Source organism: Microtus oregoni, unplaced genomic scaffold (genome assembly GCF_018167655.1).
Source record: "Microtus oregoni isolate MIOR12 unplaced genomic scaffold, Mior012 000001F_ref0000356, whole genome shotgun sequence".
NCBI lineage: Eukaryota > Metazoa > Chordata > Mammalia > Rodentia > Cricetidae > Microtus > Microtus oregoni.
In genome coordinates this window covers 18,527,354-18,546,642 of record NW_024543060.1, presented here as the reverse complement: position 1 = coordinate 18,546,642, position 19,289 = coordinate 18,527,354, and the positions used below count along the sequence as shown (strand labels likewise).

The 19,289-nt window shown below is 48.7% G+C and overlaps 1 protein-coding gene across 2 annotated transcripts; it reads left to right on the top strand.

Annotated features, from left to right (window-relative positions):
- Positions 1-834: 834 nt before the first annotated feature.
- On the top strand, positions 835-5,400 carry Pcdh8 (protocadherin 8). Of its 2 annotated transcripts, none has more exons than XM_041674902.1 (3): positions 835-3,368; positions 3,831-4,038; positions 4,441-5,400. In XM_041674902.1, exons 1-3 carry the CDS (start codon positions 1,035-1,037, stop codon positions 4,815-4,817), a joined length of 2,919 nt encoding a protein of 972 aa, XP_041530836.1. In that variant the 5' UTR covers positions 835-1,034; the 3' UTR covers positions 4,818-5,400. The 2 variants fall into 2 exon arrangements, with proteins under 2 accessions (XP_041530836.1, XP_041530830.1); XM_041674896.1 differs by having other exon boundaries at positions 835-3,659.
- Positions 5,401-19,289: the final 13,889 nt, after the last annotated feature.

Below are 19,289 nucleotides of genomic sequence, written 5' to 3'. Positions count from 1 at the left end.
CCCCTTAGCTTGTCACAGTGAAATAATACAGACATTGGGGCCTCCAATGGGATCGCCTGCCACGCCATTCTATTTCCACTACTAACGAGGGCTTCATAAGCCTTTGATTCAGACTGATCTCTGAAACCTTTCCAAATCTCCTCGAGCTTATGCTAAATCCTATTTGGAACTTTTTTTCCTTGCCTGCTAGCACCTAGGGCTTAAGAAAGCCATTTGAACAGTGACATGCATACTAACGTGTATCGTCGAGCTCTTTTCCGAAAGGCAAGTGGCACCAGGGCTCACGCGAGCAAAGCACAATCGCATACACAAATTTGAATAAAATCAATTTTGCTCTCTTTCAGGCTTCTTCATCCACAGGCTATTCCCAGCACCGTGGGAAGCTGGGAGAGAAGGCTGCAAAGCAAGCGTGGAAGCCTTCAAGATGCAAAATAAAAGGGCGGAGGGGGTACGATGTGAGATCCGGAGCCTCTGAAGAGAAACCCAGCTTGTTCGCGCTTAGTAAGAGCAAGCGGTTAGCAGAGAAGTCGGGATGCCCGGCGCCCAGTTACCAAAACCATCAGCTTCGTTTACTCCAGAGCCCAGTGCTAACTTATCTACAAGCAAGGTGCTAACAGAAAATGGAAGCAGGAGTTTTTAAAACAAAGAAAAGATTCCCTCATTTTCCTTTCTTGTTTTCTCTTCTAAGCCTTTCCACATTGAAAGGATTGTCAGCGCTTGGCGGAGGAGCGGCGCTATGGCTAAGCGGCCATTGGCTGCCCGGTTCCGGTGATTTGCATATCGGCAGCTATAAAGGCGGAGGCGGCGCGCGGCGGCGCAGCTCCAGCCCAGGGACCGGAGGCGGAGGCGCCGAGAGGGCGGGTCCGCGCGTCCTCCGAGCCAGCCCAGCCCGAGCCGGAGCTGCAGCTCGCAGACTTCACCCACACCGGGCTCGCAAAGAGCGTGCTGCCGGGAGCCTGAGACTCACGCTCCAGTCTGCAAACCGGAGAGGACTCTAGCTTAACCTTTCGGAATAGCATTCGGGGCTTGGCGGCATGAGTCCTGTGAAGCGCTGGGGCAGCCCTTGCCTTTTTCCCTTGCAGCTCTTTAGTCTCTGCTGGGTGCTCTCAGTGGCCCAGAGCAAGACAGTCCGATACAGCACCTTCGAAGAGGATGCCCCTGGCACGGTCATCGGGACCCTTGCAGAGGACCTGCACATGAAAGTGTCTGGAGACACAAGCTTCCGCCTGATGAAGCAATTCAACAGCTCTCTGCTCCGGGTGCGCGAGGGCGACGGGCAACTGACCGTCGGGGACGCGGGCCTGGACCGTGAGCGTCTGTGCGGCCAGGCTCCACAGTGTGTGCTGGCCTTCGATGTGGTCAGCTTCTCCCAGGAGCAGTTCCGACTGGTGCACGTGGAGGTGGAGGTGAGGGATGTCAACGATCATGCGCCCCGCTTTCCCCGAGCCCAGATCCCGGTGGAGGTCTCCGAGAGTGCTCCCGTAGGCACGCGCATCCCCCTGGAGGTGCCTGTGGACGAGGACGTGGGTGCCAACGGACTGCAGAGTGTTCGTCTGGCCGAGCCTCACAGCCCCTTCCGAGTGGAGCTACAGACGCGCGCGGATGGTGCCCAGTGTGCAGACCTGGTGCTGCTCCAGGAGCTGGACCGCGAGAGTCAGCCTTCCTACAGCCTGGAGCTGGTGGCTCAGGACGGAGGGCGACCGCCACGTTCCGCCACAGCAGCACTCAGTGTGCGCGTGCTAGATGCCAATGACCACAGCCCGGCCTTCCCCCAGGGTGCCGTGGCCGAGGTAGAATTGGCCGAGGACGCACCTGTGGGATCGCTGCTGCTGGACCTGGACGCTGCGGACCCCGACGAGGGTCCCAATGGCGACGTAGTATTCACCTTCGGCGCCCGCACCCCTCCCGAAGCCCGTCACCTCTTCCGGCTCGACCCGCGCTCTGGCCGCCTCACCTTGGCCGGGCAGGTGGACTACGAGCGCCAGGACACATACGAGCTGGACGTGCGGGCTCAAGACCGAGGCCCAGGGCCCCGGACAGCCACTTGCAAGGTCATCGTGCGCATCCGAGACGTCAATGACAACGCTCCCGATATTTCTATCACCCCGCTGGCCGCCCCGGGGGCTCCAGGCGCCTCGCCCTTCGCTGCCGCTGCCGCCGCCGCTGCACTCGGAGGAGCGGACACGGCCTCGTCGGTGGGGCCCGGGACACAGGAAGCCGGCGCCACCTCGCTGGTGCCAGAGGGGGCGGCGCGCGAGAGCCTGGTGGCACTGGTCAGCACCTCGGACAGGGACTCGGGCGCCAACGGGCAGGTGCGCTGCGCCCTCTACGGGCACGAGCACTTCCGGCTGCAGCCGGCCTACGCGGGCAGCTACCTGGTGGTCACCGCGGCGTCTTTGGACCGGGAGCGCATCGCCGAGTACAACCTGACGCTGGTGGCTGAGGACCGTGGCGCGCCCCCTCTGCGCACCGTGAGACCCTACACCGTGCGCGTGGGTGACGAGAACGACAACGCACCGCTCTTCACCAAGCCAGTCTACGAGGTGTCAGTCCGCGAAAACAACCCTCCAGGCGCCTATCTGGCCACAGTGGCCGCCCGCGACCCGGACCTGGGCCGCAACGGTCAGGTCACCTACAGGCTGGTAGAGGCCGAAGTGGGCCGCTCCGGGGAAGCCGTGTCCACTTATGTCTCGGTAGACCCGGCGACCGGGGCCATCTACGCTCTGCGGAGCTTCGACTATGAGACGCTGCGCCAGCTCGACGTGCGCATCCAGGCCAGCGACGGCGGATCCCCCCAGCTTTCCAGCAACGCTCTGGTGCAAGTGCGGGTGCTGGATCAGAACGACCACTCTCCCATCCTCGTGCACCCAGCGCCAGCCAATGGCTCCCTAGAAGTAGCAGTCCCTGGACGGACTGCAAAGGACACAGCTGTGGCGCGCATCCAGGCCCGGGATGCAGACGAAGGTGCCAACGGAGAACTGGCCTTTGATCTCCTGCAGCAGGAGCCACGCGAGGCCTTCTCCATAGGCCGCCGCACGGGGGAGATCGTGCTCACCGGGGACCTCTCACAGGAGACTCCCGGCCGCGTGTTCAGGGCCCTGCTGGTCATATCCGACGGCGGCCGCCCCCCTCTCACCACCACGGCAACCGTCAGTTTCGTGGTCACAGCAGGCGGCGGGCCAGCAGCGCCTGCCAGTGCCGGGAACCCGGAGCACTCCCGGCCACCTGGCTCTCGCCTGGCGCCGTCGGGGCCTTCGCTGCAGTGGGACACGCCGCTGATCGTCATCATCGTGTTAGCTGGAAGCTGCACGCTGCTGCTTGCCGCCATCATCGCCATCGCCACCACCTGCAACCGCCGCAAGAAGGAGGTGCGCAAAGGGGGGGCCCTCCGGGAAGAGCGGCCCGGGGCGGCGGGCGGCGGAGCCTCGGCCCCTGGCTCCCCGGAGGAGACCGCCCGGGGAGCTGGGCCCAGGCCCAACATGTTCGACGTGCTCACCTTCCCTGGCAGCGGCAAAGCGCCCTTTGGCAGCCCCGCGGCCGACGCGCCCCCGCCCGCGGTCGCCGCGGCCGAAGTGCCGGGCTCGGAGGGCGGCAGCGCCACTGGGGAAAGCGCCTGTCACTTCGAGGGGCAGCAACGGCTCCGAGGCGCGCACGCCGAGGTGAGGCCTTCCTTCGGCTGGGCGCCCCTCTCCGTGCTCCGCGGACAGGCTGGGAGAAGGGAGACAGGAGGGGTAAGGGTGGGCTCTCGCAGGGAGACGCTTAACCTGTCGCACTTGTTTTTTTGTGTCCTGTCCAACCCTCACACCTTTTCCCCTCATTCCCTACTGCAGCCCTACGGTGCCTCTCCGGGCTTCGGGAAGGAGCCTGCGCCCCCTGTGGCGGTTTGGAAGGGCCATTCATTCAACACCATCTCTGGCCGAGAAGCTGAGAAGTTCAGCGGCAAAGACAGCGGAAAAGGAGACAGTGATTTCAATGACAGTGACTCCGACATCAGCGGGGACGCTTTGAAAAAGGACCTCATCAACCACATGCAGAGTGGTGAGGCTACTTCTCCACAGCCCAGGCCAGCGGTCCATCTTTCCTTCCCAACTGCTAACCTGCTCGAAACCTCTGTTCCCAGCCCCTTTCCCTCATCCCTCTCTTCAATATTCCGGCCCCAGCCTGTTAGATGCGATGCTAGCTAGTCATAGAAAGAGGGTATTCTGCTTATTGTGTCTTGTTAATGTTGCTGTCTTACACACACACACACACACACACACACACACACACACAAAAGAGCTGTGCTTTGCATTATATAAAGTTATCTTTATGAAAAGCATGTGCCTTTAGGATTTTAAACACACCTTCCTCTTCAGCCGCCCCTGATCCTGGCTGACACTCTGCAGACAGAGGCCTACGTGCACTAACCGTAGGAAATTCTTTCTCTTTTTTTTTCTCTAGGACTGTGGGCATGCACTGCTGAGTGCAAGATCCTGGGCCATTCTGATCGCTGCTGGAGCCCATCCTGTGCCGGACCCAGTGCGCACCCCCCTCCTCACCCACCGGCCCAGATGTCAACCTTCTGTAAGAGCACATCCCTGCCTCGGGATCCTCTGCGCAGGGACAATTACTACCAAGCCCAGCTGCCCAAGACAGTGGGGCTGCAGAGCGTCTATGAGAAAGTGTTGCATAGAGACTATGACAGGACAGTCACTTTGCTCTCCCCTCCCCGTCCAGGGAGGCTCCCAGACCTGCAGGAGATTGGCGTACCCCTCTATGAGTCCCCTCCTGGTGGCAGATATGTGTCCCCGAAGAAGGGAGCCAATGAAAATGTGTAATCAATCTTATGCTGCATGTCTTCACACACATATACAGGTCACCCCCAGACGTCCCTAAGTTATTGACCGGTTTCAGTGTTGTACATATAAATATGCAAGACGTGCCTTACAATGAAGTTGTTGGAAGCTCTTTCCAATCACATTGCTACTGTTTGGTATTTGCAAACAAGAAACGTAGTTCATGTAATTTTTATGAAATGTGTGCAGTATTTAATTTTCCTTATCATGCTATTCACTTTAATTTCACGTGTGGCTTGCCATTTTCTTAGTGTTTTTAACCTGTACATTGTGTAATGTAATGTTTGTATATACTGAAATTTTGTTATATTTTTATATAATAAAAGCTAAGTGGAAGTTACTGCCAAAGGATTGTCTGTAAGACAAAAAAAAAAGACATGTTGGAATTGCTTAATGGAATTTTATCTTTCACCAGAAACAACCTAATGTTTAAGAAGTTTTTGCCTTGCCAAGTCTAACAACTTGTAGATCTTGAGTCTGTGGTAGATTTCAAGTTGATGTTATTTAATTACATTTGGTTCTCTGTAAGCCGTGTCCCTTATAAGCACAGTAATAAAGGGTTTGTCATGTATTTGAAGAATCTGCTAATTGCTTTTCATGGAGTTGCCTGAAGTCAGACATTCCCAAATAATTTCAGTACCAGAATCAAACCTCCTTTCAAGAGCTAATTATCCAGGCATTGTTGGGGCTTCTGGTGATGCTGAGCCTGTGGGATTTGGGGTATTGCAAAATCTTGCCCAACAACTAAAACATTTGTTGACTTTGTAAAAATATTTATGACTCCATACGCATCTGCTTCCGAGCAAAGTTCCTGCCCTCATTTACCCCTCCAACAAATAGCTCTTGAGCATTTACCAAACAGTGAAGGAAAGCTAAATTTGAGTTATTCATCCACTAATTAAGCAAACATTTGTAGAGGTTTTAGCAGAGCCCAGTAACTCCTTTAGGACCTGGCCTTGAGTTGAAGAGGATGCAAAACCACTTATCAGGGAGGTTGTATCAAAAAGATGCACACATGAGATGGAGACATGGTGCAGAGCTGGGCTGCTCACTCTGGGCTTGATTCCCTGCACCACAGCAAAAGGGAGGGGAAGGGGGAACACACACTGTGGGTGGAATGATGTAACGCCAAGGATTTGCTTTAACATATTCAGCAGAAAAAAAACATGGAACTATATGAAGCCCAACTGTCAGTGGAGGCATGGGTACATGATGGTGTGGGTAGGGTGACTGGGAAGGTTTAAGGCAGCCATTAAGTCAGGCCTGGTGGGCACTAGACTTTCATCGCAGCTCTTGGAGATGGAGGCAGAAAGACCAGGAGTTCAAGGCCAGCCTGGGCTACAGGAGACCCTGTCTCCAAAATGCAAAAGATAAAAAGGCATTAAACTATCTATATCTTCTGTGCGTTTCATTTAAAATTGAAATGAAGATAATAATGAGAGAGCTGGCATTTACCGAGGAAGCTTTTCTATATGCAAAGCTCTTCCCAGCATGTTCTGTGTGAATTTAATTCCCCCAACTACCTCCATGCCACAGGAACTGTGGTTAACTCTACTTTGCAAATAAGGAAACCGAGGCATGAGCAAATTAGACAAAGCATGATCGTCATACACACATCGTGAGAGTCCAGGATGAGCATCAAACCCAGGTTACTCAAGAAAAGGAAGCAATGAAGGAAGCTTGCAGAATGTTTATTAATTTGAAAGAAACAAAGAGTTAGGATGGAAAGTCCAATGCCTTGCCTTTGCTGCTTGATTATTGTTTAGCCCTTTGTATTTCTAAGTGCCTGTGTTCCTTTATTACCAATTATAGAGTGAGCCACTGTAATGAATAGAGGATCCCTCGAAGCTGCCTGTTGAAGGCATAATTGAAGCCAGTGGTAGCTCCAAGCTGAACAGCAGGTCAGGCACACAAGTACTTCACCACCCATGGCCTGTGCAAAGTTCAGCTGTTTCTCCCAGCAACCAAACGGCACATAAGCCTTACAGGCTGGCTGCCCAGTCCTCAGGGTCTAAAAGCAAACACCGGACATTCGGTGTACACCAACCTTATCTCCCAACTCAGGAAAGCCCAGCACTAGAAGACAGGTCCCAGGGAGCTATTCCATAACAAGTGGAGCCTTATTCTTGAGTCAGACCCACGAAACGTAGAGCAAAGATTCTAAAAGCAGCCTGCTGTCTCTATGTGTTTGCTGATTGGAGCCTTCAAAATGAAAACAAGGAGGGCCAGCAAGATGGCTCAGCAGGCAAAGGTGCTTGCTGCCAAGTCTAACAGCTTAAGTTCGATCCACATCCCTATCGCATATGCTAAAGATAACCAACACCTGAAAGCTGATTTTCTGACCTCCATACATACACCTTAGCACATGTGTGACCTCCATACATACACCTTAGCACATGTGTGACCTCCATACATACACCTTAGCACATGTGTGACCTCCATACATACACCTTAGCACGTGTGTGACCTCCATACATACACCTTAGCACATGTGTGATCTCCATACATACACCTTAGCACGTGTGTGATCTCCATACATACACCTTAGCACATGTGTGTCCTCCATACATACACCTTAGCACATGTGTGATCTCCATACATACACCTTAGCACGTGTGACCTCCATACATACACCTTAGCACATGTGTGTCTTCCATACATACACCTTAGCACATGTGTGTCCTCCATACATACACCTTAGCACATGTGTGTCTTCCATACATACACCTTAGCACATGTGTGACCTCCATACATACACCTTAGCACATGTGTGACCTCCATACATACACCTTAGCACGTGTGTGACCTCCATACATACACCTTAGCACATGTGTCCTCCATACATATACCTTAGCACATGTATGACCTCCATACATACACCTTAGCACATGTGTGATCTCCATACATACACCTTAGCACATGTGTGTCTTCCATACATACACCTTAGCACATGTATGATCTCCATACATACACCTTAGCACATGTGTGACCTCCATACATACACCTTAGCACATGTGTGACCTCCATACATACACCTTAGCACATGTATGATCTCCATACATACACCTTAGCACATGTGTGACCTCCATACATACACCTTAGCACATGTGTGTCTTCCATACATACACCTTAGCACGTGTGTGACCTCCATACATACATACACCTTAGCACATGTGTGACCTCCATACATACACCTTAGCACATGTGTGATCTCCATACATACACCTTAGCACATGTATGTCCTCCATACATACACCTTAGCACATGTGTGACCTCCATACATACACCTTAGCACGTGTGTCCTCCATACACAAAAAATAAACCAGTAAGTATAACTTTTAAATGTGAAAGTTATTGTATTTCTCCAAAACTTTGAAATTCATAATAAAAATCATAATTTTATTATAATAGTCTTTCTTTGAGAAAAGACCATGTTTTTAGAAAGTAAACATACAGCCACTCCTTAAAATTACTTTCACAAAAAGAGGAAGTGGATCTGTTCTAAGAACCAGTACAAGGAAGGCTTTCTACTTTTCTCTAGAAATATCTACTCTTGATAGCATTTGCAGAAGAGTCAGCAAAATGCCTGGTCTAGAATGACATCCCACCACCTACTGCCCTCCTTCCTCTTGGCTGTTCCCTTGAACCTAGGCTCTGCTATTACTCTCAACCCACTCCCCCTCAAAAGGGAAGAAGTAAACTCGGGGCATCTGGCCTTGCTGTGACCCCATTTTGTTCCCCACCTCTTCCATTTTCGCCAAGTAGACCAGAGCCCCCCACACAGCCAACAGTTTACAAACCAGTCTGGCTGAAGCAAACATCACACACAAACTCACAAGTCTCTCAGGTCTGTGGCTGTGACAGAAATATCTCTCTGGAGGTGGAAGGTCACGGCACCTTGGCAGTGAGCACCAGGGACAGGGGATGGCCCTGGGGGAAGAAGAAGGTCACCGTGAAAGGGAGTCAAACCAGACTTTACCCCTTTCACATCTTTGTCTCTGGCTCCATTGGCTTGGGAGTCCTGAACTTCTTCCTATAATAAAACACCCATCAAAGAAACCACTTCAGAAAATTAAAATGTAAGTGGTTTCAACATCTATTGAAAAATGCATTCTGAAATAGAGCAAAAACAGGATGCGTGTCTCCAAATGCAAAGATATATGCCTATGGAGAGAAAATATATATATAATCAGGATGAGTTCCATGCTATAATTAGCTAACTATCTGGCTTATTGCACTTGGCAAATATGAGCTCTTATCATCTGAAAAATTCCATTTCGGAAAGCAAGCACATTCACTTTAGTACTGAACTCAGCAACAACAGTATAATTTGGAATGCAGTAAGTTTCTAAAGCAAACTGAAGCAGGGTAAGACAATGCTCGACGGACTACTGGGCCCGGCAACAACTCAGGAGAGACCTCAAAACGTTGTCCTGATTTTCAATAGCTATGCAGTAACTCAAAGAGTGTGCATTGTTCCCTTTCCTCACAGGAAAACAAGCAGCAACCGAGCTCCCCAGCAGGATCAACAGCAACTAAGGGAGGAGCGGAGAGTAACAGACCCCAAGCTATTTTTACTGTCCCCACTTAAACCTCCGTACTCCTGTGCTCTCTCTGGGGAGGAGGCTTCGTTCATTATCAGAATAAGGACTTGCTCCACAAAACCTCTTTTAAATTTTTCGACATGCCTAATTGAAACCGGAATAGTTTAACATGGAGATGCTATGTTATCTGATGCTTGACTGTTATCACAGACTCCTCCAGCTCAGCATCCTCTGCTCTGCTCCGATTGACCCCCAACTACCCCCACGGCAACTGTTTAGAGCTCAGCAAATAAAAGTGCAAACTCAAAATATAAACATTGTTTTAATGCCTTCTCTTTTTTATTTGATTTTTTTTTAAGAATGGGTACTGTATTTACATCATTACCATCTCTGCTCTCCCCCTCTAACTCCTCCTGTGTTCCCCACACTCCTTTTCAAATCCATGACCTCTTCTCCTTCCCGTTTTCTGTTGTGTTTGTTACATATGTGCACCGATATGTATATATAAATACAACCCGCTGAGCACATTTAATATTGCTCCTACTTATGCGTGTTTAGGGCAGACCACTTGAGACTGAAAAGCCTAACAGGGAGCTGATCCCTGGAGAAGCTGATTCTCCCTCCCTCAGCATCCATTAACTGCACGTAGCGATTCACCTAAGAGAGGTGATACCCCCTATTTCCTACTCCTAATATCTCATCTTCCTTTTTAAAATTCCACTTACTGAGGACACTCTGGGTGTGTCTGTGACGGTCTCACCAGAGACGACTACCTGAAAGAGGAAGACCCACCCTGAATGTGCACAGTGTGCCCCTTCGGTAGGAGGTTTCAATGGAAGAAGAGGAAGAAACTAGCAGAGTACCAGCTCCTTTGCCTCCTGGTGCGCCGGGGTGTGAAGTGAGTTACCCGGTCAAGTCCTCCTTGTGCTGAGGGATAGAATCCTCTGACATGAGCAGACTAAATCCTTCCTCCCCCATAAACTGCCCCCAACAAGTTGTCCCCATCAAGTATTTTGGTCACAGCAATGAGAAAGGAGCATCCTATTTCCTCAGCAAGGTCTGAGCTGAGGACAACTGCCCCACTTCCCTATCTTCCATCCAGGCCATGGACTCCAAGACTGCCAGTAGTTCTCGTCTCTCCATTTCCAGAACCCATATTCTTGTTTCACTTTCTGCTTTCATGGGTGCTGCCCAGCTTGATCAGGGAGTTATGTGTTGGAACCTTGTTCCCTCCGTAGCAATGTTAAGAGATGGTGATGTATTCAAGAGATAAGACCTAGTATGAGTTGATTGAGTAGTGGCAGGGTTGCCCCGGTAAGATTTCAGCAAATCCCAAGAAGGCATGCATATCATTCCCAAGACAGGACCTTATTAAAAAGGAAGACTTACCTGACTCTGTTCTCATTTCCTGTCTTCCATGGGTTTTTATTGCCGTGAAAGGACACCATGACCAGAGAGACGCTTATCATTTATGACATTTAATTGGGTGGCTCACTTACAATTTCAGAGGTTCAATCCATTATGATCACGGCAGCGCGCAGGCAGATGTGCTGCTGGGATAATAGCTGAGAGTCCCACATCTGGCAGGCCACAGGAAGCCAACTGTCACACTGAGGGAAGCTTAAAAAAAAAAAACCTCAAAGCCTGCCCCCACAGTGACACACTTCCTCCAACAAGACCACACCTCCTAATAGTGCCACTCCCTTTGGGGACCCTTTTCTTTCAAACCACCACACCATGGGATCTTGCTTCCTCTCATAAAGGAAAATAAAATCTCATTCTATTCACCGTGGTGAGAGGTAGCCGTAGAAGCCCTCACTGGACTGGATCAATCGGGCCACTCCATTTTTGACTGTGAGCCAAATAAATATGTATCTACAACTGAGCTACCTCCTCAGCCCTACGTTCGCTTTGACTGCATTCTGTGATCTGGTTACTACACCAAACCCTTCATTGGTTCTACCTCATCCAATCCTCAGAACCTGACACTGAGTCATCTTCCATAAGGAGCAGGTAAGGCTTAGAAAGGTAGTTCCATCTACCACAGCTCACATGGGCAATGTCTAAAACAGGAGCCAAGATTAAAATCAGAATCTGTCCATCAAAGAATGAGGTACCCTTCCCTATTCAAACCTTCATTGCTTCTTTCCTCCGTTCCATCACAAACTCCTGTCTGTCATCTCTGCATTGATAAGCCCCAACTACCATACGTCTATCACAAAAATCTGCCTAATGTCCCCTTTCTCCATTCATCCAACTGATATCCTTACGACTAAGATAAAGTCCAAGGCGATGTATTCAGCATCACAGACCTTTCATGCTCTAGACCCTGTCTTCTCCCTCAGTCTCACATGCCCAGCTGCTGTCTCCACTGCACACATGACTCTCTCTCTACTTCTGTGGTGCCTCATCTCTCCACCCTAGTCTGAGTATGACATTCTATGGCCTCTCCTCTCCCAAACCAGTCTTTCTTGTGTCTGGCTCATTCTTCTTATCCTTCAAGACAACTCAAAGGTTACTTCATTAGAGAAGGTTTCTGCTCAGTAGTTTCCCAAGGCTCCTCCCCCTGCTCAGTAGTTTCCCAAGGCTCCTCCCCCAGCCCCCAACCAAGCAAGGCAGGGTTCCTTCCTGAGTGCTTCCCAACATTGGCCTTAACTGAAGGCAATCGTTTCTCCACTTTCTCTCTCTTACCTTTCCTGCCCAGGAAGTCAAGGCCTGCCTATATCTTTCATCTCTGTATCCACAGCACTGGGTACATAACAGGAATTCAATAGAAAGTGCTTGCTAAATGGAATTATTCCCAAAGTAGAGCACAGAAGGTCATGGTGACATCTTACACAAGAGACTACATCCACAAGTCATGACATCCCCTGCGTAAGACCCGTGCTAAATGCATTTCCAAATCAGACCCACTCAATACATCCAGCATGCCATTACCCCGACTGCTCTAATAACTCCAGCATCAGCCCTGGCCAAGTCCAAGTGACTTTGGCTGCAGAAAATAAAGCTCTCCCAATCCCAGCCTTGATGCTGCAGTATCTCCTTAGACACAACTCCAGAGAGTCCCTGCTTAGAAAAACATAGTCACAGAGATTTGGAATAATCTTGTCCATTTTGCTGCCAAATCCATGTAGCCCTTGCTATCCAGATAACTATCAAATGACCTCATTGTCTTATGCAAGCACAGTAAATTATAAAATGGATGAAAACATTAAATTGTTTTCTATGCTAAATATTGGATGGCAGTCCTTATTTCACTGAAACTTTATTTTGCCACATTTCCTGCCCAGAAATTCTCTTTTTTCTTAAAGTATCTCTAGAGGGGTGAAGATGTATATCTAATGGATGTCATGTGATCGTTAGAGGAAGGGATGGGTTACAGGGTGTGGGGGTGGAGTTCGGTGGGCAAGTAGAATCTCATATCACTTAGTCACTGGCTCTCAGCCATCCCTTACCCTTCCTGTGATTCATTCTGCTATCAGTCAAAAGTCCTTCATCACAGCCCTCATAGAGGTCTGAGAACAAACTAATGAAGACACTTAAGCACCTCAAAGAAGGCTAAGGACCCAGTTGGCCATCCTCTGGCACTAAAGAAGCTGAATGGCATCATCCCATCGCTGGTATTTTTACCAGTGTGCCTGGTAGCACATCTTTCAAACCATAATACATGAGAAAAGCTAGTCAAAAATCACATTCTGGGAAACTGTCTAAATACTTTCAGGTGAAGTGGGAAGTACTCTACAGCACATGGGCACAGGAGACCACTTCCTACGTATAACCCCAGCAGCACAGACACTAAGGGCATCATTGAATAAATGGGACCTCCTGAGGCTGAGAAGCTTCTGTAAAGCAAAGGACACTGTCACTAAGACAAAAAGGCAACCCACTGACTGGGAGAAGATTTTCACCAACCCCGCAACTGACAAAGGTCTGATCTCCAAAATATATAAAGAAATCAAGAAACTAGACCGTAAAAGGCTAATCAACCCAATTATAAAATGGGGCATTGAGCTGAACAGAGAATTCTCAACAGAAGAACTTCAAATGGCCAAAAGACACTTAAGGTCATGCTCAACTTCCTTAGCGATCAGGGAAATGCAAATCAAGACAACTTTAAGATACCATCTTACACCTGTCAGAATGGCTAAAATAAAAAACACCAATGATAGCCTTTGCTGGAGAGGTTGTGGAGAAAAGGGTACACTCATCCATTGCTGGTGGGAATGCAAACTTGTGCAACCACTCTGGAAAGCAGTGTTTCGGTTTCTCAGGAAATTCGGGATCAACTTACCCCTGGATCCAGCAATACCACTCTTGGGAATATACCCAAGAGAGGCCCTATCATACAACAAAAGTATATGCTCAACTATGTTCATGGCAGCATTGTTTGTAATAGCCAGAACCTGGAAACAACCTATATGCCCTTCAACAGAAGAATGGATGAAGAAAGTATGGAATATATACATATTAGAGTATTACTCAGCAGTAAAAAACAAGGACTTCTTGAATTTTGCATACAAATGGATGGAAATAGAAAACACTATCCTGAGTGAGGTAAGCCAGACCCAAAAAGAGGAACATGGGATGTACTCACTCATATTTGGTTTCTAGCCATAAATAAAGGACATTGAGCTTATAATTCATGTTCCTAGAGAAGCTAAATAAGAAGGTGAATCCAAAGAAAAACACATAGGCATCCTCATGAATATTAACCTTCATCAGGCGATGAAAGGAGACAGAGACAGAGACCCACATGGGAGCACCGGACAGAAATCTCAAGGTCCAAATCAGGAGCAGAAGGAGACGGAGCACAAGCAAGGAACTCAGGACCACGAGAGGTGCACCCACACACTGAGACAATGGGGATGTTCTATCGGGAACTCACCAAGGCCAGCTGGCCTAGGTCTGAAAAAGCATGGGATAAATCCGGACTAGCTGAACATAGCAGACAATGAGGAATACTGAGAACTCAAGAACAATCGCAGTTGGTTTTTGATCCTACTGCACGTACTGGCTTTGGGGGAGCCTAGGCAGTTTGGATGCTCACCTTATGAGACCTGGATAGAGGTGGGCGGTCCTTGGGCTTCCCACAGGTCAGGGAACCCTGATTGCTCTTCGAGCAGATGAGGGAGGGGGACTTTATCGGGGGAGGGGGAGGGAAATGGGAAGCGGTTGCGGGGAGGAGGCAGAAATACTTAATAAATAAATTAAAAAAATAAAAAATAAATACTTTCAGGTGTTCACATGGGACTCTAAAATTAATTCAGAAATCCTTCAGTTCTTCACTTAATTTTGATGACTGTCGAGTTCCTGAAAAGTACAGTTGGCAATGGGCATTCTTCTGAAAATCACTTGCTAAGAAAGTATTCTAGGAAGGTTAGCAAAACAAGCAGGGTAGCTCAGAGGGGGAAGAAAGCTCTACATGGCTTGTGGCCTTAGTTTACATCTGGTCCCCACCTGGAGCTCTAGAGCACAGACCCTACCATGGTGAAGGGTTTGCTTTTTAGACTCTATGTCAGTCATCAGCCTCTGCATTGAGGGAAAGGGTAGGTGGTCTATATTATCTTCCTGTTTGGCTGATGGCTGGTCTCCAGGGAGCTATCAAAAGCCAATAAGCAACCAGTACTCATAGGAAAGAATATACAAGTTCCACAGGTACCAGTGAGTAGAGCATGAATATACCAGCCTTATTCAAATCACACTCACCTGGAAGGGCTGCTCTGCCATAGTGTACTAGAAGTCCAACCATGTGCTTATCTTTCAACAGGCCTGGGATGGGGGCCTAAGATTCACGTTTTAGCCCGTTCATAAATGGCACTGATGCTGCTAACCTGAAGACTAGCTTTGGGAACCACCATTCCGCAGAACGGATGTGGCGTTGGCCCAGCTCATTCTTTCTAGCAGGCTTGGATTTGGCTAGATTTTACCCTAACTTAATGTATTTCAGCTGCAGAATATACTCTTTGATCATTCTTTCCAGAGTGTTTGGTTCCCTGTTTAGCACTGACATAAAGCATACACATACTACTCCTGCATAAAAAGAAGGTCAGACTGGGGGTGGAGCTAAAGAGGTGGGGCCCTGTCTCATCTAAAAGGCATCACCAGCATCTCACCTTTCTCCTTCTGTATCACAGCAAACGGTTTGACTTGATGTCTGGGAGGGGCCAAAGGGGAGCATGAAAAGTCTGAGAGTAAGTGTCCCACGATACACACCGGTGGGGTGCTGTACACAGTGCTGATTAGAATGCAGAGCAAGAACTAAGCAACTGGAACACATTCAGGAAGGCTTGGGGGAAAGGAGAATGTAAACAGAGACTGCTTCTTAGTTTCCTGGCCACCCAAACCCACATAATCACACAGAAACTGTATTAATTACAACACTGTTTGGCCAGTGACTCTGGCATATTCCTAACTAGTCTTACATCCTGAATTCACTCATTTCGATCATTTTATATTTTACCATGAGGTTTATTGGTAAGGTTCTGGCTTCTTTCTCCTTCAGCAACTACATGGTATCTGTCTGACTCCACCTTTTTTGTCTCCTCTATCTCAGCTTGGATTTTTTTTTTCCCTTGCTATATTCTACCCCTTGCCATAGGCCAAAGAAGCATCTTTATTAGCCAATGGTAATCAAACATATTCACAGCATACAGAGAGGAATCCCACATGAGGGGAATCTCTGTAATGTTTCCTGGGGAACAATCAACAGTGCTAGATATTCACAACTGATCAGGCCTGCCTCAAGAAATGGTAGTTCCCTGGTACTGGAACCTTTACGTCAAGATAGACAATTAGTGGATTGAGTGAAAGAGTAGTGGAAAAATTGAGGTTATCAACGGAGCTGGGCTGGGCTAAGAGAAGCCCATGCAGCTGGTAAAAGTTATTTCAGAGTACATCTGTGAAAACAGGTTAGTACTCGAATCAACAGCTGAGGAAAGAAGGGCTGCCATCACCACATGGGAGAGCATCATTCAATTCAGTGAGGACCCTGGAAAAACAAAAAGGCCAGGGAAGGGGTGGGATATGGCTCAGAAGTAGAGCACTTGCCCTGAGTACAGGGCTCTGGGTCTGCCCCCCCAGCACCAAAACAAAACAAAGATACACGGAGGGTGAATTGTGTCCCTTCTTCAACTGAAGCATCCCTCTTTTTCTGCCTGTGGACACCAGGGATCCTGGTCCTCAACGCCAGTGGACGGGACACACCTTCCCCATACCCACTCCCCGTCTGCACTTCATCCTCGAGCCTGCAGTCTTAAATTAAGTTAGTTTTCACTTTTGTTCTTTACCATTCATGTGGATAATTCAGGGGCTTCTCAACCACACGCGCATGCACGTGCGCGCACGCGTACACACACACATACACACACACACGCTGTTGTCTGTTTTGTTTCTCTTGAAACCATTATAGTGGCTTTACACAGATTCCTGGTGTGTCCTTTCTTTCACTTTGAGGTGTTTTGATCAACCTGTCCTGTTTTACCTGATTGGCGGGTGATAGAAAGCTTAGCCGGCTTGCTGTCTTACACCACGTGACTCGGATGAGCCGCTACATTCTGTTGAGAATTCTGAAGAAGCTGGAGTCACCCCTGCGTCCCTGCTTGGATGCTTGGCTGATCTGAGAGACCCAGTTTGTTTGTCATTTTATCTTGTAATGCCATAAAGCCTCACTCTTTCCCTGTGAAATTGGCTTTGATAAGGAATTTTCCAGGCCACTTCCAATCACTTCTGAAATCTGCTCGTGAGCAGCCCCATCCTGTAGAGAGTGAAACCGAGATGGGGAAAGCATCAAAAGCAGCCGGCTTCCCACCCCATGCCTTGGCCATTCCACCGTACCTCTCTCCTTAATACTTATTAAATGGGGATATTTATTCAGCATAAGTCTCTAGAGTTATGTTCATTGTAAATCATTTAAGGATTGAGTCACTGGGGCTGTGTTTTGGCCGACCTCCTGCATTCATTCATCCCAGACCCGTGTCCTAGAACACAAAGGCACTATAATTCATTTCTTCTCTTAAGCTTCAGTAATCAGAAGAGCCCATTGCTTTTGCCACTCACTGCGTGATATAGCAGAGATTTCTAGACTAAGGGCATTAGATTCAGATGCAACGGGGCTGGGGGGGGGGGAATATCTGTCAGGCAGCCTGATTTATTGTAGCTGTAGAGATGTGAAGGGGGAAGGAAAAGGAAAGTTGGTTTATGTGTGTTCTTTTTTCTTCCCCCAAAGCTAGAGACAGAGACAATTGCCATTTTCTTGACCAAGTCATCCATGGGAAGACTGGTGGGCTCACAGAGCTCTAGCTTGACCAAGAGGAATTAGCAGGTCTAGTCAGTGCAAGGAAGCCAGTTCAGCTGGGGATGTATCTGAGTGGGCAGTGTTCATCTAAAAGCCACTAAGTCCTGGGATGCATCTTCAGCTCCACAAGAACTGGGTAGGATAGCATATGCCTATAATTCTCTCACTCTGGAGGTGGAGGCAGGAAGCTCAGATATTCAAGGTCATTTTTAGCTACCCAGAACCTTTAAGGTCAGCCTGGAACTCGTAAGACCAGAGACGGAGGGAGGAGGTGGAGGAGAAGGAAGGGATGGGGGAAGGGATGGAGATACAGCTTAAAAGGGGCATCCAGGCCTCCATAAAAATGCAAAAGAATCCGGAAGATTCCTGATCACCTCTCAAAAAGAGTCCTGTTGGTCTATGGAATGGGGTGTGGGTGGGGTGCCTAGCTACTCCGCTGCTTCCTAGGGGCATCTGTCCAGTGACTGTGTGGCTTTTGTTTGCCGAATGGGCAGTTGGGGTGGGGGAGAGCTCAGCCGCTGGAAGGAGAGATTATCCTCCTCTGCCCTTTCTTGCACAGCGCTCTGCCATTCTTCAAAGTAAATGTGAAATGAATATTTAAAGAATATAGACTTAGGGGACTTAAATCTTATTTGTGATGTTTTATTTCTTTTATTTGAATAGATCTACAATAAATATGACAAAACATTAACATTTGTCAATTCTGGTTGGTGAGGCAACACAAGAGCTTGCTGCACATGTATTTTTTTTTTAATTTTTTTCAACTACAACAAACAATTGCTGTTCGGCAAGACCACTCCATTCCTTAGCTTCCCCCCACCCCGGGCCCCTTGGGTCTTTATTGCATGATAGTAACCACACTCTCATTCGCCCACTCACCGCCCACTTCCCATCCCCAGCTGAGCACTGCTCTGGGCAGAATAAAGATCGCTTATGAGCAGCAGCCATAACCACAGATCCAAAGGCAGGAGCATGCAAATATCTGTAGGAGCATCTGGGATATGTGGGTGATGCTTCTGAAAGTCCATCTCTCCTTCAGGGAACACTGCAAAACCAGGAACTTCACTCCGACCCAGTCAATGGGAAGATGTGGAGATGGGGATGGGGGCTGTCCTTAGAGAAACTGGGGGATGGCTAGCAGAGCCTGACAGCTCATGATGTGTCCCTAGATGTGCATGTAGGCACCTCTCTGTATTCATAGAGAATATAGTGCAGTGTTCACCCCCAATCCAGCAGCGTCATGCTTCTTCTCATCCAGAAGAGCCTTGGCATTAAACAGCTGAGAAAGAGGCAGGAAAAGAGAATTCAGAAACATGCGTAGAACACCTTTGCTGCATTCAGAAGTATAGCTGCTGCCTTGAGCTTAGGGGCTAAAGTCCATGTTTGAATTACAAATTACAATCACAGAGATGAAAGAACTGGCCCCAGACTATTAGGTCTGAACATGAAGGATTCTGGCTGGGCTTAAGGTGGCTCTTAGGAAATGGGAGTCAAAGGCGTGGCTTTCAATACAGTGATAGGGTCCCCGGAGCGTCCCTAGAGTTTCTGGTAATTCATAAAGACAAAAAACAGTTTTCATAATTGGCACGTCTTGAAAGTGGGTTGACTCCCAGCTTC